At 51.6% G+C, this 24,873-nt stretch overlaps 9 protein-coding genes across 9 annotated transcripts; 3 read left to right on the top strand and 6 right to left on the bottom strand.

The window, feature by feature from the left end:
- Window positions 1-782: 782 nt before the first annotated feature.
- On the top strand, window positions 783-3,129 carry BO95DRAFT_370285 (uncharacterized protein; the record flags this gene model as incomplete). Its single annotated transcript, XM_025582907.1, has 7 exons — window positions 783-1,638; window positions 1,690-1,791; window positions 1,844-1,896; window positions 1,957-2,086; window positions 2,137-2,212; window positions 2,263-2,416; window positions 2,467-3,129. The coding sequence occupies 7 exons, from the start codon at window positions 783-785 to the stop codon at window positions 3,127-3,129; spliced, it is 2,034 nt and encodes a 677-aa protein (XP_025439236.1).
- A 997-nt stretch (window positions 3,130-4,126) lies between these two features.
- Window positions 4,127-5,250, bottom strand: BO95DRAFT_445821 (H(+)-transporting V1 sector ATPase subunit E). Its single transcript, XM_025587238.1, has 3 exons — window positions 5,060-5,250; window positions 4,460-4,971; window positions 4,127-4,359 (listed from the first exon to the last, which is right to left on the bottom strand). Exons 1-3 carry the CDS (start codon window positions 5,090-5,092, stop codon window positions 4,209-4,211), a joined length of 696 nt encoding a protein of 231 aa, XP_025439235.1. The 5' UTR covers window positions 5,093-5,250; the 3' UTR covers window positions 4,127-4,208.
- Window positions 5,251-5,593: 343 nt separating this feature from the next.
- On the top strand, window positions 5,594-8,066 carry BO95DRAFT_445820 (DUF803 domain protein). The gene is made up of 4 exons (XM_025587237.1): window positions 5,594-5,864; window positions 5,929-6,066; window positions 6,131-6,223; window positions 6,281-8,066. The coding sequence occupies exons 1-4, from the start codon at window positions 5,823-5,825 to the stop codon at window positions 7,844-7,846; spliced, it is 1,839 nt and encodes a 612-aa protein (XP_025439234.1). The 5' UTR covers window positions 5,594-5,822; the 3' UTR covers window positions 7,847-8,066.
- A 1,104-nt stretch (window positions 8,067-9,170) lies between these two features.
- BO95DRAFT_230730 (MADS-box domain-containing protein) lies at window positions 9,171-10,701 on the bottom strand. Its single transcript, XM_025581273.1, has 3 exons — window positions 10,232-10,701; window positions 9,895-10,029; window positions 9,171-9,830 (listed from the first exon to the last, which is right to left on the bottom strand). Exons 1-3 carry the CDS (start codon window positions 10,478-10,480, stop codon window positions 9,552-9,554), a joined length of 663 nt encoding a protein of 220 aa, XP_025439233.1. The 5' UTR covers window positions 10,481-10,701; the 3' UTR covers window positions 9,171-9,551.
- Window positions 10,702-13,749: 3,048 nt separating this feature from the next.
- On the bottom strand, window positions 13,750-14,229 carry BO95DRAFT_445817 (uncharacterized protein). The gene has a single exon (XM_025587236.1). The coding sequence runs from the start codon at window positions 14,068-14,070 to the stop codon at window positions 13,897-13,899; it is 174 nt and encodes a 57-aa protein (XP_025439232.1). The 5' UTR covers window positions 14,071-14,229; the 3' UTR covers window positions 13,750-13,896.
- A 929-nt stretch (window positions 14,230-15,158) lies between these two features.
- On the bottom strand, window positions 15,159-16,730 carry gfsA (glycosyltransferase family 31 protein; the record flags this gene model as incomplete). The annotated part of the gene is made up of 1 exon (XM_025589228.1): window positions 15,159-16,730. The coding sequence occupies one exon, from the start codon at window positions 16,728-16,730 to the stop codon at window positions 15,159-15,161; it is 1,572 nt and encodes a 523-aa protein (XP_025439231.1).
- A 136-nt stretch (window positions 16,731-16,866) lies between these two features.
- BO95DRAFT_230635 (uncharacterized protein) lies at window positions 16,867-17,663 on the bottom strand. Its single transcript, XM_025581272.1, has one exon. It carries the CDS (start codon window positions 17,399-17,401, stop codon window positions 16,970-16,972), a length of 432 nt encoding a protein of 143 aa, XP_025439230.1. The 5' UTR covers window positions 17,402-17,663; the 3' UTR covers window positions 16,867-16,969.
- A 1,286-nt stretch (window positions 17,664-18,949) lies between these two features.
- BO95DRAFT_445814 (uncharacterized protein) lies at window positions 18,950-19,739 on the top strand. Its single transcript, XM_025587235.1, has one exon. The coding sequence runs from the start codon at window positions 19,077-19,079 to the stop codon at window positions 19,359-19,361; it is 285 nt and encodes a 94-aa protein (XP_025439229.1). The 5' UTR covers window positions 18,950-19,076; the 3' UTR covers window positions 19,362-19,739.
- A 2,890-nt stretch (window positions 19,740-22,629) lies between these two features.
- Window positions 22,630-24,608, bottom strand: BO95DRAFT_516974 (putative Rab geranylgeranyl transferase escort protein; the record flags this gene model as incomplete). Its single annotated transcript, XM_025591860.1, has 4 exons — window positions 22,630-23,084; window positions 23,277-24,293; window positions 24,355-24,473; window positions 24,535-24,608. 4 exons carry the CDS (start codon window positions 24,606-24,608, stop codon window positions 22,750-22,752), a joined length of 1,545 nt encoding a protein of 514 aa, XP_025439228.1. The 3' UTR covers window positions 22,630-22,749.
- Window positions 24,609-24,873: the final 265 nt, after the last annotated feature.

Here is a 24,873-nt window from a genome sequence, read left to right as displayed (position 1 = left end):
GGAATATGAAGTGTAAGGTTGAATTGCTCGTTTTCCCACCTGGGTTGAAGAGCAGACAGCGACTTTGGGCGAATCGACACCCATTGCTTCCTATTCTTTGGCCCCTTTCAAGCTGCATTCTGGCTGACCTGTTTTGGGGTCGAAAAGAACAGACGGACAAAGAAATCTGAGGCGACAGGGGATTTCCTGGTAAGCAATGGATGGTGATTAGTGAACGACAATTTGAAAGAAACCGTATTTTTGGAAGTCTGTATGATCATTCGGAGAGATTCTGGAAAAAATTGGCCGTAATAATATTTTGCCCCTGGGAAATTATGAATATCGGAAGGAATCCCTCCCCCACATCATTTATCTGGATATTGTGCCACTGGACGGAGTAGCCCCTACATAACGGTCACGGTGCATGGGGAAAAGCTGACGAATCTGAACGGAGACGGTCATAATATGAGATAGCAATTTGAGACGGGAACCAGCAAACGATGGGGCGGTGCCTGGAAGCAAATCCGGTTTTGGCGCTGATGCCTGTGTCCCATAACTAAAAATACAGCTTGAGAGGGATTTATTCTCTTTCTTGCGAATTGGGCCAATTGTGCTGTTTGGAGCACTGTACGAATTAACTACCATCTCCATCATATAACCATGCTTTCATAGTATTGTATCATGTGACTTCGCGAATGGGGAGACGCGCCCGACGTGTTCCGTAGAATGCGGAGATCTAAACTGAACAAAGCATGCAGGTCATTCTTCCATGACAGCGTCTCGGTGCCCCTCATCTGCCCAGTATGCGACGCATAAGCAGTTATTTCAAGCGTCCAGTGTTCGCTGCAACTAACGAAAGCAACCAAGACATTCGCCAGGAGCGTCCAGCCCAGGAGCCTTCAGCCAAGCATCCTAGTCCGGCCCCTCCGCAATCTTCTCCTCTCACTGAAGTATCGTCATCTTTCTTCTCAAAAGATGGATCTTCGACCCCAGAAAGGCCAGCGCATGAACCACTTGCTTCGCTGACACCATCTATCCATGACACATTCAAGAATGAGACAGAAAGTGATAGCTCCCCGTCACCTGCAAGTCTGGTACCAGGATCGAGCTTTAACTTCTCGCAGCGTGTTGTCAAGCACGGCAAAGAGGTCGTGATGGGCTCTGATGGAGAGGACACTGACTCCATAGGCTCACTAGAGTCTCCCGCAGACCTTTTTATGAGATTCGCTAAACCGACCCATTCTACATCTTCAGAGCCTTCACGTCCTGGCCGTACAGTTTCGGCAAAGACCGACTCACTCGCCCGGCTAGAAAAGCCTGCTCCATCGTACAAGAATAATCTTGACTCCCTCGTCACTGCCGCGGTTGATGATCAGGAGACTGAGGCTGGTATCGCTAAGCTAAGGGCGTCTTTCGACAGGGCGGCTAATGAATCCACCCGTCGGAGGGGACAGCTACATGAAGGGATTCTAACGTCAGCTCTGGGCGACAACGATGACGAGATGGACATGCAACGTCTGCTTCACGCTCTACGCAGAACAGATGCTTTTGATCCGACTAAGGCTTGGCACTTCTTTGATTTCAAGGACGAGTTGCCTCCTGTACTTGAATTTCCGGTAGAATGTATTAGTCCGAGATCGTATCTGACCTCGTTAACAGGTAAGTATTCCTTTAATTGATGGCAACTAGCTCAAAGCTCATTCGTTTCAGCAAATCATTCGAGGGAGAGAGCTTTTCATTCTGGTATCGTTGATTTTGCTCTCTCCAGGTCATTCTTGCCGGACGAGGTGATCTCATGGATCTTCCACTCCAGTGAGTCCTTTCATGCTTCTTAGCTCCTCGCACTGCTAATATCGGCCATCAGTACCGATAGAGCCACAGGACAGTATCAGACATGCGTACTGCAGGGCTATAAAGGTGACATGTGCTCTCGTAGCCTATATTTTTATGCTTTACTGACTAACTGTTTGATCCCAGAACACAAATGCTAAACATGTTAAGGCCCTCATACGGCCAGATGACTTTCGCATACTCTTCAAACGATTAGGAGCAATTCCGAATGCAATAGATATTCACGAACAGATCGTTCCAGATGCGGATCCCAAAGGTATGAAGCAAGCCTAGGAGTGCGACTTCCGGGATATTAAGCCATTGCAGATTACCTCCAATCTATCTCCCGGCATCAAGGCTTAGTGTTGTCTGTCCTGGATCTGATCTGCGGGGCAGCTGATTTGTAAGTCTCTCAAATCGTATGCCTTTCGACGAGTGCTAATCGATTCAAAGATTCGCAGACGACACCCGAGAATACCTGTTGAGCGTTTTATTCCGAATGACGCTCGATGTGGCTCTTACAAGCGTCGCCACCATCAGCTCGGAAATTGAGAGGGCGATAGTTACCGTCTTGGAGAGCTCTTCGGAGGAAACAGCGGAGGACTTGGTGAGTCTGAATTTCTAAACGATAAAATGTGAATCCACTTACAGTGTTAGATACATCGCGTTTGCACCACGACACTCAACACATTCAAAGACGCAACATTCCAAAGCCGCCTTCTCAAGCATATACTGCCGGAAGCTGACTGGATCGCTCTAATCCGATGTCGTCTAGCCGTGTGCTTCTTACTCGACAATCCAGCGCCTCTGTGCGAGCCACTAAACGAGCTGCTCAGCTTGACGCGAATCACCGACATCCTCAAGCGGGATATCTTTGACATCAGGAAGTACAAAGGCAAAGACAAACCCGAGTACGACTATGGAGAGCTTCTCGCCATCACCTCCCTTCTCAACATTGCTGTTGATTCAGGCCGGTATCAGGCAGAATTTGCGGACAGAGAAGCTGAAAAAGCATTCAACACGCAGGTGGATATGGTGGCCGACCGTCTCAAGAAGGTCTTCAGCTTGATCGAGGATTCCGGTGCCTCCCATCTAAAGCGCACACTGGCCAAAGAAGCCCTTGAGACCCTGCACTACCGTATCGTCTATAGCGTCAGGACAAGGCCGCGTCCGAAGAAGTCGATCTACGGGACCATTGAAGCCCGGGAGTATGACCGGGAAGCCTTCAAAGGGTTCTTGCCGAAGATCAAAGCTAGTGCAATCAAAGCTGGCGCTGGGACAGAGATACCAATCCGACAACATGAGGCCCCTCCCCGGTGAAGCGTACGGTACCCCTTCTATTTTCATGCATCTTCCGTGGCCATCGCAGTCATAGTTAGTGGAGTGGCGAATCTCCCCAGTGCATATAATCGCTGCAGTCCTCATGCAGCTCTCGACGGCATACTACCAGGTTATAAGGAGCCGTCCCAATGCGACCGGTGGTGAATTACAGGGCTCGGGCTCCATCGCGACCTGCTGACCTACTTGCACCTTGCAACCATCCTCCACGGCACGAAAGCGCGCTGCAGCAACGTGCAATGCAGCAGCCACGGGCCAACATCCTTACAGCATGCTCACAGACCTCGGGCCATTGCTTTTGAATCGGTACTGTGCAAACCCCGGGCTGACTGTGAACATTATGGTTCTCTTTCAGGCTCAACCGGCCTCCTGCCCGATTTCGTACTTTCTGCTCCAGTTGCGCACAAGTCAGCATTCGTGGTCGCATTTGAACCTCCTGCACAGGGTGGACTGCTCGGTCCCCTTGATCGCGTCTGTCGAGCACCAACATCGAAGTATCCTAGCCCAGAGTCTGCCTCACATTGAGCGATAGCAGTAGTGGAGGAAACAGGAGGGCCCTCGTAGGTCTATCAATATCCAAGCCCATGGAACGTTGCAATCTCCATAAATCCTTCAAGTGATGATCTACTGGTGGTAGTTCTGGTACTCGTAGTTCAGGCGGCCTCTGTATATATAGAATAAACTTTTGCTATCCACAAACAAACAAACCTCCCTTGGAATCCAATTCCAATTTCCGCTCTTTCCACGTACACACGATATATCCCACACTCTACGCTTACAATTCGTAGGCACTCGGCACCGGCACCGAATCAGCACAAAACGGGGGGGCGGGGAAAGCTTAAAATCATCATTCGGCTCGAATTGGAACTCCAGACAGACACGGAGAATAGAAACACGGTAAAGGCCTGTATACAGAGCTAGAACGATCTTCAGTGGGGGGGAGAAGAAGAAACGACAGGTACAATAGATACATGGGGTTGGGTGGGGGAGGGGAGGCAGTACAGCAAGGTCAGATAATGTCTCTAAAGGGGGCAAATTCAACCAAACGGTCCCAGCCACCTCTAGTCATAGAACCTCCGGTTGGTGTTCTTGCCGAAGAGCGTCTCTCTAACGGCGGGGAGAGCATCAATCTCCAGCAGACGCAGTCGCTCCTCGAACGTGTTGCTGATTTCGATCTTGCCCTGACCGCCCACGATCACGACACCACCTGCACTGTTGGGTAATAACAACAATCATAAGACGTTAGTTTTTGAGGAGGACAATCACCAAGACAGGAAGAAACCAGAAAGAACAAAAAAAAAGGTTGACTCACGATCCCTCCGGCAAAGTCTCCTCCTCGTCCAGCTCCACGGTGACCTCCTTGCCGACCGTCTCGTGGAACTCCTTCTCGGCCTCCTCGATCGCCTTCTTGACAGTGTCAAAGTCCTGCTTGCGCGCCCGCACGCCGATCTTATCCTCGTTCAACGCATATAGCCCCTCAAGGATCAGCCCCTTCAGCACGGTCTGGTACTTGTCGGCATCCTTGGCCGCGATCCCGGAGATCTGCTCGCGGGCCTGCTGGAACAGCTCGTCGAGGAGCTCCTGGCGGGCGGAGAGGACACGCAGGCGAGTGCGGTTGGCGAGGGTGGAGCGGGTGATCTGTTGGGACATGGCGGCTTGCTTGAACTTCTTCTCATACTGGGTGTCGATGGCGGCGGTCTCCTGGCGGACCAGCTTGGACTTCTCGATGGCGAACTCCTCGTCGGCCTTCAGTTGGATCTCGCGGGCCTTCTCCACCGCTTCCTGGCGGATGAAGGCCGTCATCTTGCGGAGCTCGCCCGCAACCTATTTGTAGAGGGTTGTGAGTTCGGGGCCTGACAGTCGCCTCCGTAGCGGGGAGGGGGGCAGTTGGGACTGAGCAATGGTTGCGTACCTGGTCATCGGAAAGAGCATGACTTTGCGACATGGTGACGGTGTGTTGATGAAAAAAAGTCTCACAAGACAAAGGGAAAAGAAGGAAAAGCGAAAGACTGGTTATCGGTAGGTAGGTAGGTAGGTCGGTTGGTAGGTATGTTGAGGGCCGTTCGAGCTTCCCGATGCGGAGGAGTGTTTCTGGGTGGAGCACTAAGAAGAGACCAACGTCAGCCTGATTGTCACTCTGATACTCCCGGTCGGCACTGATAGTGATTGTACTGTACAACAACAACAATAACAACAACAATAGACCACTTGCATGAAGGGGGTCAGGAGGAGCCACCACGCAAAAGGAGGAAACTCACCTGAACGTAGAGGTACGGAATGTAAAATGTAGTTAAGCGACCTGAAGAAGGAGGGGCAGGGAAGGGAGAAAAGACAAGAGGGAGAGAGCAAGCAGCAAGCGTCGCACTTGGCGGGATCTGCTGATCGGATCGCAGCTTGGCGGCTACTCTTCAATGTCTCTCTCCCTCCGCCCCAAATTGCCCCCCTCGACTAAACTTAACTTACCCTTCCCCTTCTTCCTCTTCCATACTTGACACGATAACACTTCGCTCCTTGCTCTTCGCCTTTAGTATACCACCTAAGGTCCTCCTCTGTCCTTATTAATCGCCTCCGTCAGACAATGGAGTCTGGACTGCTAGCCTGTCCTTCCCCAGTCTGATGTGTGCCTGGTCTCTCGTTCCCCGCTCAGCAGCCAATGCATGAGGACAACCTTCGCAATGGGCAATCTCGGTGACCTGTCACCTCAGGGGAGCGTCGCGGTCAGTTATTGGTTCGATTTCCGCGGTTGACTATCGAAGAGCTAACTTCCTTTCCTCCTGCTAGGTTGGAGTCGTCGTCGGGTTGATCTCGACCAGTCTTCAAGCTATCGGCCTGACCCTCCAACGCAAGTCGCATATCCTCGAGGACGAGAAACACCCTTACGATTTACGTCGACCGCCTTACAAACGTCGAAGATGGCAGGTGCGCAGCGCATGTTTCTCCTCCAGTGCCTCGCAATGGTCTAACCGCGCGATTCTCTTTCTAGCTGGGTATGCTCATGTTCGTCGTTGCGAACATTGTTGGCAGTACTATACAAATCACAACCCTTCCGCTCCCGGTACTTTCAACACTCCAAGCAGTCAGTCTCTAGCCCTGCGACGACAATTACAGAGCTTCACTAACTCCCGCGCTTTAGTCCGGTCTCGTCTTCAACACCGTCTTTGCCACTCTGATCCTCGGTGAAGCGTTTACAAGATACTCTCTGGTGGGCACACTTTTGGTCTGCATTGGTGCATTGCTCATCGCAATATTCGGTGCCCTGGGAGAGCCGGCGCATAGTCTTGATCAACTCCTGGAGCTTTTGCAGCGTCGAAACTTCGTACTCTGGATGGGAGGCACAGCTCTGATGGTGCTGGCTATCTACGCAGGGTCCAGACTGCTCGATTTCCTTACGTCACCGCCGCGGTCCAAGCATACGGGATCGCGCGGTTCTTACAGGGCACTGCAAATGTCCCCGGGGCGTGTTCGCCTCATACGCGGGCTTTCTTTTGGCATGATCAGCGGAATACTATCCGCGCACACTCTTTTGCTTGCGAAATCGGCTGTCGAGCTGTTGGTTCGGACTGTCGTGGATCGCGTCAATCAATTCAACCGCTGGCAATCATGGGTCATTCTGCTTGCAATGATAGCGCTGGCTCTGTCCCAGCTCTTCTACCTCCATCGAGGGTTGAAACTGTGCAGTACCAGCATTCTGTATCCGTTTGTCTTCTGCATCTATAACATTATTGCTATCATAGATGGTTTGGTCTATTTCCAACAAATGTCCCAGCTAGGAGGCTTCCACGCGGGACTTATCGCGCTGGGGACGATTGTTCTCCTGAGCGGAGTGCTCTGTCTGTCCTGGCGCTTAGAGGATATCGACAGTCACGCCGCTGTGGCCGTGTCCGGGCCCACGCAAACCGGTTTGGGTCCAGGGTTGGCCGTCCTTGAGGAACTTCCGACATCACCGATTGGCCTGGGACTCGACGGCGAGGAGGGATCGGAGCGGGAGCCACTGTTGCAAACAGCTCACCTTCCTCGCCGCACCCCGCACCAACGGGCACCCAGTCTACCTCTGTTACACGCGCCGCTGAGCCATCGGGACTCGACGACGTCGACAGCGGACGTGGATCCTGCTTCCATCTGGGCCGAACTTGATGATTCGGACAACGAATACGCGGCGTTCGCCTTGCGGTCGGGTCAGCGCAAACGCGCCTCGGCTGGGCCCTTCCCAGCACGACCGCGCAGCCGAAGTGGCGCAACGACCCTGCGAGATAGTCTTCTCCGAGGCCCACGCCGCTCCACCACCAACCCTGTGGGTCAATCACCTGCCTGGAATCAGCGCCGCAACCCGTACTCTCTCTTCGACCGTAAACAACGGCGAACATCGGCTCCCGCCTCGGAAAACCGCCAGCTCCTTCTTCACCGGCAGGGGACCGCCAATGGCCCGGGTGCCCGGGTCACAGGTTACGGCACGCAAGACGAACGAAGCGACAGCCTCGTTGCCTCCCACCACCGTCGCCAGGGATCCTTGCACCTCTCACCCGGTGCAGATAGGGGTGAGGGGGGCGCGCTCCTCGCTGGTCCGAGGAGAGCTCTCCGCCAGGCGTGGGGAAGCGTACGGACCCTCACTCGCTGGATGTCGTCAAATCGAGGGCGCCAACCGTCCGACCATGATCCAGACCTCGAGGCTCATCAGGATGGCCCCTTCGAGCAGCAATAGTCATTCTTTCTCTTCTGATTCTGCTTCGACCTCTTCCTTCCTTCTTCCTACCTTCCTTTCCCATAGACCTTTCTACTGGACAGCCAGCAGCACCATATATGTCTCAAACAGTAGACCCCACCCGAGCCTCTCTATCACTTAATGTACAACAGTAAATCCATACATTCCATATAACCTATTATACCAAAGTATAAGCAATACAATTCTAAACACAGTCAAAGCCAAAGCAAAACGAACGCTATACCTTCTCCTCCCCTAAATCTAACCCGGCATGATAGACAACCCCGAAAAGACCGGGCCAGACAGAGGACATGCCCGTAGGCAGAATCCCTATCAATCGACCAAAGATCCAGTCTCACATCTAATTTTCCTAAACAAGCCTCCAGTGACTCAAGCACTTTTACCAATGCTCGCAGTCATACCCACATGAAAACTCATACCATCAAACGAGTACCCAGCGACTCCCCCAAAGCAAGACCGTAGTGCAGCATCCCACCCAAGCGCCATTCGACCATACGACCATGTTGTAATCCTTTCTCCCCGTACTTTTACTGTTGTTGACTAGTTGCCACGCCTAGGAGTGGAGAAGGAAAGATCCGGCCCTGATATCATCAGGATCTGACATCATTGGAAGGAAGATCTGCCCGGTGCGGGAACTGGTACGAGTACAATGCTGACTGCTGTCTGCATCGCTCTGCCAGCAACCAACTCATCGGCTGATCTCCTATATAGATTCTCCCATATGGATACAGCCAGCACAAGAGTAGAGTCCTATGAGAACAGCAAGGTAGGTAAGTTACCCGCCGCTACAATACGCTAATCATGGCAAGAGAATCTCGAGGAGTGATCATACATGGCATTTGTCCGCCCACTCCTTCCTGAAAGAGAGGGAACTGCATAAAAGGAAGTCACAAGGGATTATGTCACTGCATGGGTGGAAGATGGGGTTTGGAAAGAAAAGAATCGACAATTTATGATAAGAACACATATACTTCGCGCATACACACACACGCATTTCGATAATCAGAGCTAACAGAGAACCACTTCGCCCGCAAAAAGAGGAAAAGGTCAGCAGACAGAGAGAAGAGAGAAAGAAAGCACCAGAAACACCGCCACTTCCCAGCAGTCGTCTAGGAAAGACATTAGTAGAATGAATGGGAAAACAGGAAAGAAAATCAATTTATTGCCTGGGAGCCTTTCCCAGATTTCGGAATACATCCTTCATGATTCGATCATCCATTCTGGCCTTTGGGTTTGTTTTTTTTTTTGTTTTTCTGTTTCTCAATTGAGCTTTTTTTCTGTTAAATAGGCTGTTTGGCATTTATGGTGAAACGGGGGGGGGGGGCGGATATAGCAGACGCGATCTTGCCAAATGCTGAGATCAGCGCGACTCGGATTGCATGCAGCACCAACAGTTCGACGATATACAGAGTATGGAAAAAGACAGTGAAATCATCCCTCCTCTTGATATTCTGGATTGCTTTCTGGCATACAGCGTAGACCGCATTTTTCACATTTTTTCATCTGGGTTTGGTTTTCGGAAGTGTGCCAAATAGCTGAGGGAACAAATCGTCTGGGTATCAAAGAAAGGCCGTGGAGGAGCAAGCGTTGCGCGGGCTGATGTTTGACAAGGATGCGAACAACTTGCCTGAGCTCCTCAGGTTCCTTAGAGCGCGCGGCGGGAGGGACTCAAAAGACACACAGCTTATGCGGTGGGCTGATGCTGAGGGGGCATCCGGTTGCCTACAGGCATACCGGGATATTGTTGACTTGCTTGCTGCTGCTGCTGGAGGTTCTGATAGTAGGCCATTTGCTGCTGCTGCTCGTTCGTCATGTAACCGGGGTGCATGCCTGCAGGGCGGGGCATGTTCTGCTGCTGAGGGTTGACATTGGCGTGGCTGACATCTTCGGGAGTCTCAGCAGGCACCTCCGGGGCGTCGACGCCGTTCTCATTGGCGGTCGGATCGGGAGCGTTGAGACAGGCCTGCAATGGAGAAGTGTGAGTCAATCGGGCTCAATTGACCGAGACATCGGCGGACGCCACTCACCTGAATCAGGTTCTTGCCCTCCGGCTTGGTCACCAATGGTTGGAGCTTAGGGGTGGTGAAAGTATACACGAGACCGGTCTCAGACACGACCAAAAGCAGTACTTGAGTACCAGTGAGGACGGAAAGTTCATATGCCTGTTTTGCGACCGCGATGATGCGTCAGTACTAGTCAAGCGGACGGGGACAATGACTTCACGCGAGCATCACGCATTGATGCGGAAGATCTTGAGCTCATGTAGCGACAAAGAACAAAGAGTCGCGAATCGACTGGCATTGCGAATGATCGAGGGTGGGCAAAAAAAAGAGGTTGACGAGGCTGAGACGCGCAAGCACGTACCTTCTTCATGATACCCGCCTTCCGCTTGGAGAAGGTGATGTGGCGACGCGACTTATCCTGAATGAACTTGATTTCAATCTTTCTGCGCTCGCGACCCGGCTTGTCATCATCGTCATCGTCGTCGTCGGCAGCGCTCATGCGAGAGCGTTTGGTGCCGCGGTTGTCAGCGGCGCCGTTACCGGCGGCCTGCTGCAGGTCGTCCTGAGTGGGAGAAGGGTTCTCTTCACCGACGGCGGTGATGTCGGCCATGGTTTGAATGAGGTGATTAAGAGGGGGGAAGGGGGGAGGAAACTTGAACGAAAAGGAAATCCTTTGAGAGAGTAAAGTGAGGAAGGAAGATACTGGGGGACGTGAAGACAAATGCCCAAAGAGGAATGATGCTTTTGAGGGGGAGGGAGAATGACCAAATCGAGTAACGCGTTTGCTTCGCAGGGTTTGGGTTCAGGACGAGAAGGAAAGAGAAAACGGGGGGGGAAGCGACTGAGTGAGGAGAAGGTCGAAGAAGGCAAAGTGCCGGTTGGGACAGGCAGGCGGTCAGTCACGTGGATAGGTCGGTGGGTGGGCTCGGTATCTTTGATCGTACCCCCGGGAACCGGTTTCGTACCGCTGGCTGATGGATGGATGCATTCTTCCCATCTTCCCATCTTCCCATGGGGGAGAGAGCTTCCATCCCTTTTTGTAGAACTGGTACACTACAACCTACAACCTACAACCACAGGTACTTCAGGCTACTCAGGACTACACTGATTGCCCACTGATCTTCACTGTACCTCCAAGTCATCTCTCCTCCTCCTCTACCTCATCTTGCAGAGTTGCTCTCCCGCAACGCCGCATACTCATTATTCACCACACCCCAAACTTGGCTCCAATCTTTCGGTCACAATACGGGCGGTGTCCAGACCCGACGGTGGGGAAGCCTGGCTCTTGGCCCGAGTGTCTATTGGCGCAGCCGCAGTAAGGCATTGGGGGAATCGATTGTAGAGGCCAACTCACATTCCCCACCCGAGGTTTTATTACCGTATCCGTTTTGTCCGCTGGCTTCCTCCCATCCACCATCCAGAAAGGGAATCTAGTGTACAGACCGTGGACCGTGGACACTGTAGGTGTGTAGTCGAAAACTACTCCGTACGTACACTCACAATTCAGCAGAACTTAAGGATTCTGGGTTGTCAAGCTTCAAGCTCATCACTTTGATCACCAACTAGTCCTTTAGATCCGGTCATGTGCCGACCTTCAGAATCGCATTCCACTTGGCCAGGTCTAGCGGTGCTTCCTCCCGTGTACGGTAAACCCCAGTACGCAGTACGGGGAGCGGCGCGCGGGCAGTTCGCCCCCAAAACCAAAACATTACTACTTCCAGTAACTTACTAACTCAACTACTCCGTACAGACCTGGCAATTGTGCTACCGAGACGCAGAGAGACCGGCCAGTGACCTGCAGACGCCTTGTTCTGACTGCGTAGCACTGTAGTACCTGCTATGTACTCTCTCGCTCTCAGTCCAAGATCAACCAGCAGGCCAACCAGCTAGCCAGCTCGGTAGAAACTTCTACAGTTTGGAGGGGGAAGTGCATTCCACACCATCCTAGGGCCTACACTAACTAGACAGTCACCTCCGTACTGAACTGCCGCCTGTCCCCCGGGTTGTGCTCTTGCATGCATGCAACCCTATAAACTCAAGTCAGCCAGGATTTACCTACTGTAACTACTAGGTACCTACCTACCTACCTACCTACTATGCCAGCCGTCTCCCTCTTCAACACTCATTGACACTTTTCAACAATATTCTATCGATACGTCATGGACCATAACTATTACCTAACGCCCCAACCACAACGATTATGCCTTGGACACCAGCATTGGAAATGCAGGGATCCAAGAATAGCCACTGACAGCAGAGGATTCACAGGGGAAACGCACGCAGCCTGAGGCCCTACTATCAGCAATAATTGCCCCAATTATTCCCACCCAGCACCAATAATATATCTTCCCCGTCCTCTAGTAGCTTGTCCAGTCGGAGGCCACACACATCCTCCTCCGCAGGTAAGCACCCATCCATCCCTTGAAACCGGAACCGGCCCATACATTCCAGAGCCTGGATGACTGTAGTTTTCTAAGTACGCAGATGCTGGAACAACTTACCCTGTGCTCAGCCCTCCACAGAAACCCCAGCAAACCAGCGTGGACAACCATATCGACATCTTCAACAACACAACACTGCCTGACAAAAACGAAATCTCGATCATCAGTTCCCAACTCGTGCAAGATCCACCATCGACCAAAGGTTCCCTTCCTGTAGGGCTGGGCCCGAATAGTACTGTACCTTGAGCCATAAGTCATGGGATAGAACTAGACCTGTTCCGTATGATATACCCAGGATTTCCCCGCGGACACCCAACCCGGGATGACGGTGACAGTTCGAGATCATGATGTCCGCCATGTTTTATCGAGTATGAAACAATCTACAACTACACCACTACGCAACAACCCTCATCCACCAAAATCCACCAAATATAGTAGATTCAGCTGCTGGGACTCTTCATACTAAGAAGCACGTAAAAAGATCGACACCATCAAATCTCAGCAGCAAGCAAGCATCAAACTCCCACTCCACTATATTATGCTCACCACAACACACCTGGTATATATCCTCCATCCCGTCCCATCCAATCCCAACCTTGAAAAGCCCATACCATCGATCCCACAACTCCCACCCCGAAACCGAAAGCCTCCAGGGTTACATTCTCCCAAATTCCCCACCAAACTTACTTTCAACCCCTCATCACACCCCACACATCACTGCACCCTCAGCCAGAAGCATAGGTAAGCCTTTGATAGGATCCAAGGTCAAGCTTTCAGGCGTTCCGAGCTTACGACTGGACCCATCAGCCACGGCATGGCCTAAAAGAAGAAAAGAATAAACCCGCCGATCCAACTTGACCTCTTGACCAGCTGCATAGCACACAGTAACCAACCACCAAGTCATCCTCATGTACAGTACTGTAAAACAAAAGATGACAAGCGAGGAACTAGAAAGTAGATCGGATATCACCCTTCACGCCCTCCAGCAAGCCCCCAATCCCACCACCTCCAATATCACCAACCCTCCCCCTAAGCATCCCGCAAATCCCCTGACTGGAGAACAAGAACTCGCAGCCCGGGAGAAACCCACCTAACTCACCCTGATACAACCAGGACGGATGCATACCTCCCTCAAGTTCTCAGGCTGCATCCCATCAATTTAGTATATAGTATATCCTTCCCAAGCGCGGACGAAGTAGCATAGCTTCCAAGCTGCAACCATAACTATAACAAACAACACAACAAACAAACAACCAATCAACCAACCAGCCTATATACACCACCATACCCAATCCCCCGAGCCACATACCCACAAGTACAAAAGTACATACCCCCAAGCCCCCAAACCCAAAGCCCCAAGACCCCACCTCTTCAAGATCAACACAGTATAAATATCAGGCTACCTTAGTATCATCCATCGCCTACTCCCTCGTCTCCCCTCCCCCTCCACCCCCCAAAACAATTCAATCCGACAAAATCATATATCTCACCCACACCACCCACTCCACCTCACAACCAACCAAACCCCGGAACCAGGACCCTCACCCCTTACATTGTCCTACCACCCAAGAATACATAATAGGCTCTAGTCCTCCCGGGTTCCCAAGTTCAACCCGCCGCCTGCAGTGCCTATCCCAGAGCCCCCAACCAGAAAAAACACAATGTGGCTGTGTTGGGGCGGGCGAACGTTCTCGGGAATTTTGCTGGGTGAGTAAGGGAAACTGGAAAGTCGTTTGTCTGTAAGTGCACGTGAGGGCATGTTATCCTGTGGGGAGGGGATGGATTGTCGATATGATATAATTGGGGCAATGGTTCGAGATTGAATGTTGGTTGGAATTCGGTTAGGGATAGGCGATGAAGAGAGATTGGAGACGACAGGGTTGTAAGACTTGGTGTGTGGTGCTAGCTTACTGACAGTAGAATGCTTTTTGTACAATGCTGAAGAGCAGCTAGAACTGATAGGCTGCTGAAGTATAGATAGAGAGTTTAGTCGAGAACCTCCGACAGACGCCGACAGCGGCTATACTTCGTCTGGCCGACACGAGCAAAATCAGCCCAGAAATTAACTTGGAAATGATGACTACACACACACACACACGCAAACTCACAATGCTAAGATTATTCTAGGAATCTATAATTCTATATACCAGGAGCCTAGAAAGACAGATCTAAGACTTAATTCGTGATATGCGGCCGGACAACACCCGCCACGATACATGCGCTAATCTCCAGGACAAAGCAAAAGACAAACCAGCGTTAACCGCGACTCCGTGGTCGGGGAGAGACGTGGGAGATCGAAAGAGGTTCTATTTCTACAAGTGGTATGCATCAAGAAGGATCAAGCCTCGAACATCACGGTGAAAAAGACAAGGAAAAACAAAGAGAGTGTAGTAGTGTCCGGGCTGGCACCTCGATCAACCCACCGAATTGAGGCGAAACCTTGATCGAGCCATAGTCCCGAGTTTCTCGTCCGCTGAAAACCAGCAGTTCCCAGTCCTTTGATCGACCGCGCTCATGCCTTGACTCCGCCGATGACAACGCCGAGTATGAAACAAATTGATCAAACAATAGAGAACAGAAATGCCGAAGGAGGTCAGGGTTCCGAGAAAAGAATTGATACACCCGGTCCAATCCCTTATACGTCTGTCCTTGTTTTCAGCTATATCGTCGTCGACATTCGAAGTAATTTGGCAAAGGTGTTGATAGGGAAGCAGCAGAGAGATAGGAAAAGCAACAGAAAAATAATAAATAAAGAGAATGAAAAATGTGCAAGAAGAGAAGTTATGCAGATTCCAAGGACCAGCCTTAGTTTCGTTCATATGATTTTTGATTGTCTGATCTCAAGGCTCAGTGTTGCCTGCGAACAGCAAAGTCCTTGATGCCTGCACCGCCACCGCCCTTGGGACCGAGCCAGACAATCTCGATCACGCTGTGGCCTTCATCTTCCTCACGCACATACCACTGATGAACATTGTCACCCACAATATAGGCTTCGCGCAACAACCAACGATCCTTGGTGACACCGTCCTGATCCCTCCAGCGGAGAGGACCGAGGCGGGCCTCATAACCGCGGGGGTCTTCTTCCCAGGTCTTCTCGGCATGGTCGAAGTTAATGGCATCATCGGGGGTGTTCTCATCGTAAGTGTACTTGACAAGCGAGTATCCGTTGGTAAAGACCCAGAAGGTGCGAGTTGACCGTCCAGTAGCATTGTTGACGATCTCCTCCTGATCGAAGACCCAACGGCGAAGAACCGAGCGGCGACCTGCAGCTGCAGCCACAGTAGTCATCTTAACAACGTCCTTGGTGTACCAACTGTTCCAGTGGTGGAGAGACTCGATCTTGCGACCAGACTCGTACACACCATCGACTTCACCCTTCATATCCATCTGGTAAAGAGAGGGCCAGAGAGTAAGGGGGGTGTCTCCGTAACGCTGAATGCACTGGCCAAGCTTCTGATCACCCGGTTGCTCACCCCAAGACTGGCACTCATCGTATTTGTCCACCAAAACATCGAGGAGCGGCTTCGAAACGAAAACACCAGCACCGCCGAATGCGATGTGACCGAAAGTGTCCACCTGCCAGCTGGCCTCAGACAGGGCACCGATGTAGTGCTTCTTGCTCGCATCAAAGAGCTTCAATTCCTCCGCAACCGTAGGGAGAGACAGGAAGAAGGTATCGTCATCGATGAAGCTGACCCATTGGGTTTGAGGGCGCTTAGTCTTGATGTGTTCCGCAAACGCCTGCACAAGACCGAAGTAACGAGCGGTGAAATCGAGAGGGGATTGGATGAGTGTCAAATCCAGACCGCGGTTACGGAAGTAAGTCTCCTGCTTGGGAATGTCGTCGTCAGAATCGGGAACGAGCACGATCAATCCGACCTTGGTGTTGCCGTAGGAGTAGAGGAGGGATGGCAGCAGGCGATCGAGACGGTCGGCAGTGGTGGCGAGACCGAAAAGAAGCTTGTCAGTCTCGTCCACATCGTGATCAGCGGCGACATTCACATCGATGACGGGCGGGCAAGGCAGGGACGATTCCTTGTTATCGGGCGAGACGACCATACCGCGCTCCATAACGGTCATGGGAGGAAGAACGGGAACCTCGATGCTCTCCAATGAGCTGAACTCGGCCTTGGGGCTGACATGGTGAGGACGGAAATAGGCACGAGTGTAGTTCTTGCGTGGGAGCCATTCAGCCATAGGCAGAGGAGGCTGGATATTGGGGTCAACATCGCAGGACTTGGTCGAGGGCGACGTGGGCTGTAGCTGAATTTGAGGGGAGGTCGTTCCAGCGACGTGATCGGCCGGCTGCTTGAAACGCAAGAAAGCCGCCCGATCGAAGCGCTCAACGCACCAGAAGAAAAAGGCGATTGAGAGAAGGGCAATCAGCGGAACCGCTGTTTTCATGCGAAACACCGGCATTTTCGGGGTCTTTGTTCCGTAGTCTTTGAACATGAAACAGATGCCACAGAGTTTGATTATTAGACTTTATTTCGTGATATTAGAACGGCTCGTGAAGAGAGAGGAGTCGTCGTCGTCGTCACCGATTTCGAATCTCGTCAACAATCGTCGGGAGAAGCGAATGTCGGGCGGTAAGTTGCTGCAACGAAGGGAATTGGCGAATAGATGACCAAAGTATTCTCTACTGCCGGGAGAGACTGTCAACGAAAGGCTGGAAGCGTCGAGACCTGCGACACGGTCACAGAGATGGCGATTTGAGCCAGAATAGAAGGTACTGTGTGAAGGAAAAGGTCGCAGGGACAGCGAAGTTGTTGAGGCGAGAATGAAAAGTGGCCAAAAGGGAAAATCGGGCCAACGGGAAAACGAGTCCACCAACACAACTGGACAAACGCGCTCACCAAAAGGGAGAGGATGAGAGGACGGAGAGGTAGAAGGAGGAGGAGAAGAGGGGAGGGGAGGGGATTGTTGGTTGTCGAGTGTTGCGGGACGGAGAAGGGAAAAGGAGAAGAAGAAGAAGAGGATGAGGAGGAGGGGCGCTTGGAAGTGAATATTAAGAGCGAGACTTGGAGAAGGACAGGAGAGCGAATGTCGGACCGCCTGAAGAGTTGAGGAGAGCGAAGGACAGGCAACATTCAGATTAGTTTAGTTCAGTTAGTTTCTAGCTGGATCCCAAGTGGGAATGCCGAAGATTGGAACTGGACCACGGGCTGGGTTTCGATGGGGCCAAAGCTTTTCCACTCTCTGCACTTCTTTTTCTTTTTTTCTGTTGCTTTTTTTCCCTCCCCCTACCGAGTTAAATTAATGCGCAATCAATAAGCTTGCTCGCCCGTCGCTGGAAATTACCCTTTACCCAATTTTTGATATTCTGTACCAACCAATGCGGGTTTGAGGGTCTCAGTTGTCGGGATTCTCTTCCCAACTATCGTATTGTTCTTGGTTGCACTGCAGGGTCAAATGGAAGAGACGCGAGTGTATGTGTGAGTGTGTGAGAGAGAAAGAGAAGGACAAAAAGAGACAGCCAGACAGCCAGAGACATAGGAAAGAGCTGTGAGGGGCAGATTGGGACAATAGTGAAGTGGTTCTTATCCTCTTCCTGTCTGGCACCTTCCCGCAATGGTGTAATCTACATCCGTTTCTACATACACAGTACTATCAATGCTCCGCTCGTATAAACCTCCGTGGTCTTTTCTTCTGGCTTCTTTCTACCGTGCTCCCTTTACGTAGGTTAAAGGCCTTCTTTCCTGCTGCTTCTGGTGCAGATCCTGACTTAAGAATAGAGGCAAAATTGGCGATGGCGGATGGGTCCTTTTTTGCTGCTCCCCACACTTCGCCCGGTGCCTGCCCGTATTTTTCAATTCCAATTACCATTGCAGGACCCTGGCCATTCTACAGACCGTCCTCGAGACGCGTTGAAGCCCACGATTTGTAGGCTGATACATCCATGGTCATGTCTATCGCCGATGGAGAGATTGACATTGACAAGACGAAAGTGATAGATAGAGTATGTATTCCATGGATGGCATGTTCCAACAACCGTCAATGCACTTGGCTTTCCCCAGGTCCTTCTCGACTTCCCCGTCTCGCAATCCTTCCGAGACCCTCAATGCACCTTTTTACATACATGCATACAGATACCGATTAGAAAGAGCTCTCCCTTGAACAAAATCAACCGGTCAACCACCGGAGAAAGCCGACCAGAACGGATCGAATAAAGACCACCTGTTCTTTTTTAAACTCCCTCGTGTTTCTCGGGTATTCTCTACAGATGTCGTGATGTGGCCCACTATGGCACGAGACGATGATTGTGTTTGCAACATAGTACATGTACACCATGTATGAATGAGTACTTGTATGCGCGTACTCTGCTTAGTGACATTTGCCCTCGCCGACACATTCGAGATCCCTGATCGATTGCGTAGTCGTCAACGTGCACGCCGAGAAATCTCAGACAGTCGATCGCCCGCTGCTGCCTTGACCTATCTATCCCAAACCCGGGCTCTCCCGTGTTACAGAACAACGGTAAGTAAGTTAAGTATCAGATGATGGAAGTGACAGTGACAGCTTGTCTTTTTTGGGAGGGTGGAAAGGGGGGGGGAGATCGTGGGTGGCGGACAATAAGAATGGGCTTTTCTTTTGTGCTTCGCTCCATCCCGGAAGGGTTAAGTTGCGATGGCTTCTCGGAATGTTCCAGTGGTGAGTTCATGAAAAGCGCAGCCACTGCCGTATGTGAAAATGCACTGGATTCTATTCTTATCGTTATCGTATTTCGCCTTGCTTGACTCTTTCAAGGTTTCTAACAGTGCATCGATGAGTCGGTGGCTGCAGGTTCAAGTTTTGCTTCTCTTTTTTTTCTTCTACCCGGGGGGTTTCAACCCCCCCCCCACGGATTATGAAAAAAAAAATTGCAAAACAATTACCAGTGAGTGTCAGATTGCGCGACAGACAGACAGACAGAGCATGTTGGAAGCCAACTTCAGTAGTGAAGACTGGGATGAGCGCGGCGTGTTTGGTGCAACGCCCTTTTGGATCTGCGTGCAGTTTCCCGCCGGGCCAGCCACTCAGGGGCGACTTGTTAGGGGGATGGGCCAGTAGCCCCACGGGCCGCGTGTCCCATCAGGTTGATCATCCTGCCCTGTTGATGTGGAATTACAGTGTAAGTAATGCTGAAAATATGAAAATGTGCAAAGGTGAAACTAGTCTCAGTGCCCGTCAGCAACATTTCATCTAACCCATCAATTCCTCACTGTCGATAGGCCAGTCATAATACACTCAGCACTAACCACTACCACCATTCCATGGTGCCCGTTATTGCGTAGGGACTGGGGGATCATTTCAATATATCCTCTTCAATCTGCTACCGCTCGGTCTTCCGTCACATACACGCACGCTCCGAGTGTGATTTACTCAGCAGAATGGTACTCGAGTAACTTGTATCTAAAAAGAACCACACCCAAGGGACAAGAAAAGTGGACTGACTACCTAGTACCTCTTCAATGTAAACGTTCTATCTATAGCAGGTTAACCATGGATACTTCTCCGGCCACATATTGAGCGCCTTACAATCATGTCTCCCCCGCCCGCCCGGCCGTATCGCCGCCGGACTGCGGCGCAGTGGCAAACCAGACGACCCCCAGCCTTGAGCCTCACAGTCACAGGTGTATGGGTAATGGGCTGACAGGGCCAGAGGATTCGCCTCCGAGAATCCTGGACATGTACCTGGTGGCAGTTATGGTACACTCGTACTCCGGCCATAGTGGATCGCGATCAGCAAAGTCCAAACCATGAAACCTGGTGATTCAGAGTCCAATGATATACAGTAGACTTCCGGAGCCTGTTGTCTGGACGCGTGTACGCCCGCGACCTGCCACTGACTACGTACTGTTGCGCCTACGAACTGAACCTTCATTGATGGAACTTTTCTTGTTGTGCATCCGATGAGGGAGGGGGTTTTCTCAGTCGACTAGGCGCATAGCCGGCTGGCCAAGTCTGGGGGGAAAGGGCACGTTTTATTCGGCTCAACATCAACCATCTTGACGCGCGGTGAAAGAGAAAAAGCAGATTCAACAGAAAAGGATCTACAAGGTCATTCCCTCTTTTGCAATGCCTGCAATGCCCTTGGGCGGGTGGCTATTGTCGACTCGCCAAAACTCAATGCCGGGTAATTAAGCTTGAACGCCAGCCTTGGCAGCTGTCAGGGACCCTGGAAATTTTGACGATTCGTACAGCTGCTGAGATCGATTGTCCATCTTGCTGGCTTCCGTCTGATGTACTGTAACTACTTAGCAGGTCTGTCCGGGTTTCCGACATGTCAGACTACATGCAGACAACAGCTCTGCCATCTGTCTTCTTCCACAGTACATACATCAGCTCTCCAAACAATCGTACAGGTTACGCAGAGTTGAAGGGAAGAAAAAAACCCTCCCCCTTCCCCCCGAACTTCACTCCAATTGTGGCCGTTCGGTCCCCAGCTGTCTGTCAATCAATCCTGAACAAAGACAAGCGCCCCCCACTGACAGACAAGACACCCCCCCCCATCACCATCGCTAAATCTGGAAAGATGAGCGGCTACTCAATCGTCAGCAAACGCGCTTTTTCCACAACCGGACAGAAAGAGAATCGGAGCCCAAAATAAAAAAGAAGCAGATGGGCAAGCACAATTGCAGCCCCCGTGTACGATGACATCAAGGGCAATTGGCAGTTGGCAATGGGTCCACAACTATCTCTTTCTTCCATCTCCGCTCCGTGCTAGCTACGTAGTGTTCGCTGAGTTCAAGGTTCTCCCATTCAGGGTCCAAAACGGCTCAGGCTGTCCTTCTTCCCAAGGGTGCGGTTCCCGGGCCAATGGCCATCGAACCGGGACTTTTCCTACTTTGCAAAGAACGGGACGATGTTCTTCTATGCTATGCATGGATTTCTTGGTGGTTCGTTAAGAATAATTGTATAGTGCGTAGCTCGTCGCATGGCGGGCCTTGACGCGGTTGGGACATAGACTCATTGCCTTGCTCCATGGGACTAGACTTTGTTGATAGAGTCTCGTCGTCGGTTTAGCAGCCCGCAGCCGATCCGCCGGGACTTTTCACCTCCCTCCCATCCCGCCAGCAGTCAACAAACCGGGCGGGGTGTCATGCATAAAGGCATACTCTTGTGAGAAGAGAGTCTCAGTATCACCTTGACGCAACGGGGTTCGTTCCACCAACGACGTGGTGCATGCAGCTTCCCGGCAGTACTCACCACCTTGATGTTTCCTCAACATCTATACGGAGTATTCCGTAGAGACCAAATATGAACAACACCAGTGCCAGTCCTCCGTATATAATCTCTACTCCAAACGCATACGTACTCAACCTCCCAGCCACCTACCAGAAATACACCTACCTATATCCATGATGCCATATCCCGCCATGATCGAGCCATGTGAGGGCATTCCCAACCTCCTCCAACCTCCTCTGTACCCAGTCAGGTAATCTACTTCCATATCACTCCCTCGGAACCATACCCGCACCCAACAGGCAGCAAACCGGTGAGCGTATACAATTAATTCACTCTAGTCACTACTTCTTGCTTCCAGAAAAAAAAAAGCCTTCCCTAATTTCCCCCAATCACGGACATGCTAAGAACCTCCCACACCAAATCCAGCAAATTCAAGTAAGTACGGTAGTTCCCCCCCCCCCCCCCCTTCCTTCTTGGGCCGCTGGGCGAGCCGACTATTGAAAGACAGCGTGTTTCAGATGTGATCGAACGTGGGGGGGGGTAGGGGGGGGTGCGGGAGGGTGCGCGGCCCACTCGTTCTCCCTTTTAGGGGGCTGTTATTCTAACGCGGGCGGACACTTCTCTGCTTTTCTGCATGCTACTCGGCATGATGTCCCAGTTAATTTGGAGGGTGCGGGAAAAGTGAAGGATATGATTGAGGTAATGCGATGCGATTTCGGGAGTTCAGTTCGTGGGATGTGGTGTTCTTGTCTTGTGGGTTTGGGTGTGGTGCCAGCGGTGGTGGATGTAGACGGGTGGAAAGGATGATGATGTCTGGGAACTCCGGTTGGTATCCTTCTGGGAAAGGAGCGAAAATCAGATACGCACCGGAGGAGACAAGGCGGGCAGCTTGCTGGCTTGGATTCGGTGTTGATAAGCAGGTACATAGTACATGTACAGCACGTCTCCAGGTACGTTCAGGTACAAGTGCCATACAGTGCAGCAAGTGTTACAGCCACGAGTGCCACGGAGCTTGATCCCATCTCACAAGCTGCACTAGCTGAGCTTGTCGCTTTGTCAGGCTGCATATGACATCTGCAAGATAGGGGATACAAGGTATTCCGAAGGTCGCACATCGGCTACGGAAGAGTGGGAGACAGCTCATGTGTCACCAAAGATTAAATTCAAAGTGCCAACTTGTGGATTATCAGTTCTATCAGCGAAAGCTCTATGATCATTAAGTGTTCGTCAGATCGTCACTGTAGTAATACAGAGAGCATTTACAGCTACATCATTCCTCATAAGCACCCTCACGATCCTCGAACGTCATGAATTCGTGGTCGGTGGCCTCATCTCCCATGATAGCCTGCCAGGCATCCTTGACCGTGTCAATCAAAGCATCATCGAAAGCAAGGTCAAGGCTTGGGGGTGGAAGGCGGATGAGACGCTCAACTGGGTTGGCAGGCTGAGCGGAGCGAGTCTCGGCTCGTCCCAACTGAGTATAACGGAGCGACCAAAGAACTTGTGCATTGGGACCCCCGGCCGATTCAAGAAGCTGCTGTACAGCAAGATCAATCAAGGCCTGGCCATCGGACCCGGGCATGTTAATGCTACCATAAAGGACACCTGAGAAACATATTAGCAAGATGTTTTAAACAATCATGCAGCGGAGAAAAACAAAGATGTGGGGTGCTCTTTATCAGTCTTCGTGAAGTTTACATCAACAGTAATCAGGCAATGTAGATAAGTTTTGAAGATAAGTCATCATAAGAGCAGAGGGGTAGGAAAGGCAGGAGTCAAAAAGGATTGGGAACTTACATTGTCCTGTTGGGCACTCGCCCGTCTCGCTAGAGTGAACCAGAATGTAGACCGGAGGCGAATCATCAGCCCGCCCAAGAGAAGCACCAGGGAAAGCGACAACCGCCCCAACAGGCACCGGTCCGCCCTCCGCCGTGGCCGGAAAGAGGCTCTCGAGGGAAGATGAAACGACCGAGATGGACCGGGCTACTCTGTCACAATCACAAGACAAGCGAGCTGCTTCAGGGATATCCCAGTTGGAGCCGACGACAAACTTGGTCTTGATGACCTCGTCATTGGATAGCAGCAGTTGAATGCGAGAATCTTCATTCGTGGTATCCTCCGCGGGAAGTTCCAGTGACTGAATGCCAGTATTCAGAACATAAACACCACCACCCACGGCAAGGGCGCGGCACCCGACCTGAGAGATCTCGGAGCCACCACCCCACTTGACTGCAAGACTTCCAAAGCCAGAGCCATAGACACCCAACGAGGCCAAATGCCTCTTGATGCGAGTCACGGCAAATTGAGCCGACGTCTGTTGGGGAGAGGCTTGCGATAGACAGAGGGAAAGCAACGGTGCATGCAGCTCCTCCGGCACCTTGAATTTGGATGTCAGATACTCTGTCAAGGATGCATCACCAACGTCCTCTTCCAGCGACGAGCCTTCTCCCTCAGCTTCAACAGCGCCCAGTTGAGGCGGCCCGATATGACGAATGAACCTCATCAGGGTTCGTTTGGACTTCACGCTGATCATGTCATCCGCAAATATGTCCTCACGACTGCCCGGGACGCGATACAATCGCTTGTCACCGCTATCGCCAGGTCTGTGGATCCACCAGCTGCCGACGGCTTGAAACTCAAGCTGTCGGTGAACCTTAGACGAGACCAAGGTCGGAAGCAACTGCGAGCGGGCATAGATAAGCTGCGGAGACAGCGAGAGAGTGTATGCTCGAGAAGAGGACAACTGCGTACCAGCCTCAGGAGATCCATCTCCTAGGCGTACGCTAGCATCTTCGAAGGGGTGATCACCAGTCTCTTCACTTATCAATACCCGTCAGACAGTGCTCAGATTGTAGCTAGAGAACGATGGACATACCACTGTTGACTCTATTGACCCACTCCTCGGCTTCCTGAAGGCTGAATGCAGCTTCGGCGCCCCCGTAGTAGGGATTTCTATCAACATGCAGGACGTTCTTACCCGACCGAGACAGGGCCCTGTCAAGCACCCAGCAGTCAGCGATGCAGTTGACAAGCACCTTCATTGAATAGAACTCACAGTGCTAGGAGAGACTGGGCCAGCCCAGTGCCGGAGATTGTTACATCCCACGGCGTATCCGCTAGTGACTCCATTGCGATGATGACTTGGCAGCATACAAAGCTAGAATGAGGGGCTTAGTCTTGTAGTGATGTGTTGAGCAAAGCCAGCTGCCGTCACGTTGGATGACAAGCTGTTGAACACCTTCGTAGCAGGAATATCCAGCCCATGGGTGGTGCAACCCAAATCATTCCTCTCGAGAACGAGAAGGTATTTTACTGGGAGAAAAAGAAATCGAAGGACGCGCGAAGAAATACATGACCCGCCGTGGTGGATCACGTGAGGAACATCACCGGACCC

The sequence above is a fragment of the Aspergillus brunneoviolaceus genome, assembly GCF_003184695.1.
Source record: "Aspergillus brunneoviolaceus CBS 621.78 unplaced genomic scaffold BO95scaffold_62, whole genome shotgun sequence".
Taxonomy (NCBI): domain Eukaryota; kingdom Fungi; phylum Ascomycota; class Eurotiomycetes; order Eurotiales; family Aspergillaceae; genus Aspergillus; species Aspergillus brunneoviolaceus.
Note: the sequence above shows the minus strand (reverse complement) of the source record. Positions and strands in the feature narration are given on the sequence as shown.

Excerpts from the sequence above, each read along its gene's own strand:
- BO95DRAFT_445821 (XM_025587238.1), bottom strand. The coding sequence starts at position 5,092 with ATGTCGCAAAGTCATGCTCTTTCCGATGACCAG. Across the intron at positions 4,972-5,059 it reads ATGCTCTTTCCGATGACCAG|GTTGCGGGCGAGCTCCGCAA; the intron begins GTACGCAACCAT and ends CTCTACAAATAG. Across the intron at positions 4,360-4,459 it reads GAGACTTTGCCGGAGGGATC|TGCAGGTGGTGTCGTGATCG; the intron begins GTGAGTCAACCT and ends ATTACCCAACAG.
- BO95DRAFT_230730 (XM_025581273.1), bottom strand. The coding sequence starts at position 10,480 with ATGGCCGACATCACCGCCGTCGGTGAAGAGAACCCTTCTCCCACTCAG. Across the intron at positions 10,030-10,231 it reads AGGCGGGTATCATGAAGAAG|GCATATGAACTTTCCGTCCT; the intron begins GTACGTGCTTGC and ends GTCGCAAAACAG. Across the intron at positions 9,831-9,894 it reads AGGGCAAGAACCTGATTCAG|GCCTGTCTCAACGCTCCCGA; the intron begins GTGAGTGGCGTC and ends TCTCCATTGCAG.
- BO95DRAFT_445817 (XM_025587236.1), bottom strand. The coding sequence starts at position 14,070 with ATGCCCTCACGTGCACTTACAGACAAACGACTTTCCAGTTTCCCTTAC.
- BO95DRAFT_445820 (XM_025587237.1), top strand. The coding sequence starts at position 5,823 with ATGGGCAATCTCGGTGACCTGTCACCTCAGGGGAGCGTCGCG. Across the intron at positions 5,865-5,928 it reads CACCTCAGGGGAGCGTCGCG|GTTGGAGTCGTCGTCGGGTT; the intron begins GTCAGTTATTGG and ends TCCTCCTGCTAG. Across the intron at positions 6,067-6,130 it reads ACAAACGTCGAAGATGGCAG|CTGGGTATGCTCATGTTCGT; the intron begins GTGCGCAGCGCA and ends TTCTCTTTCTAG.
- BO95DRAFT_230635 (XM_025581272.1), bottom strand. The coding sequence starts at position 17,401 with ATGTTGCCTGTCCTTCGCTCTCCTCAACTCTTCAGGCGGTCCGACATT.
- BO95DRAFT_445814 (XM_025587235.1), top strand. The coding sequence starts at position 19,077 with ATGAGTCGGTGGCTGCAGGTTCAAGTTTTGCTTCTCTTTTTTTTCTTC.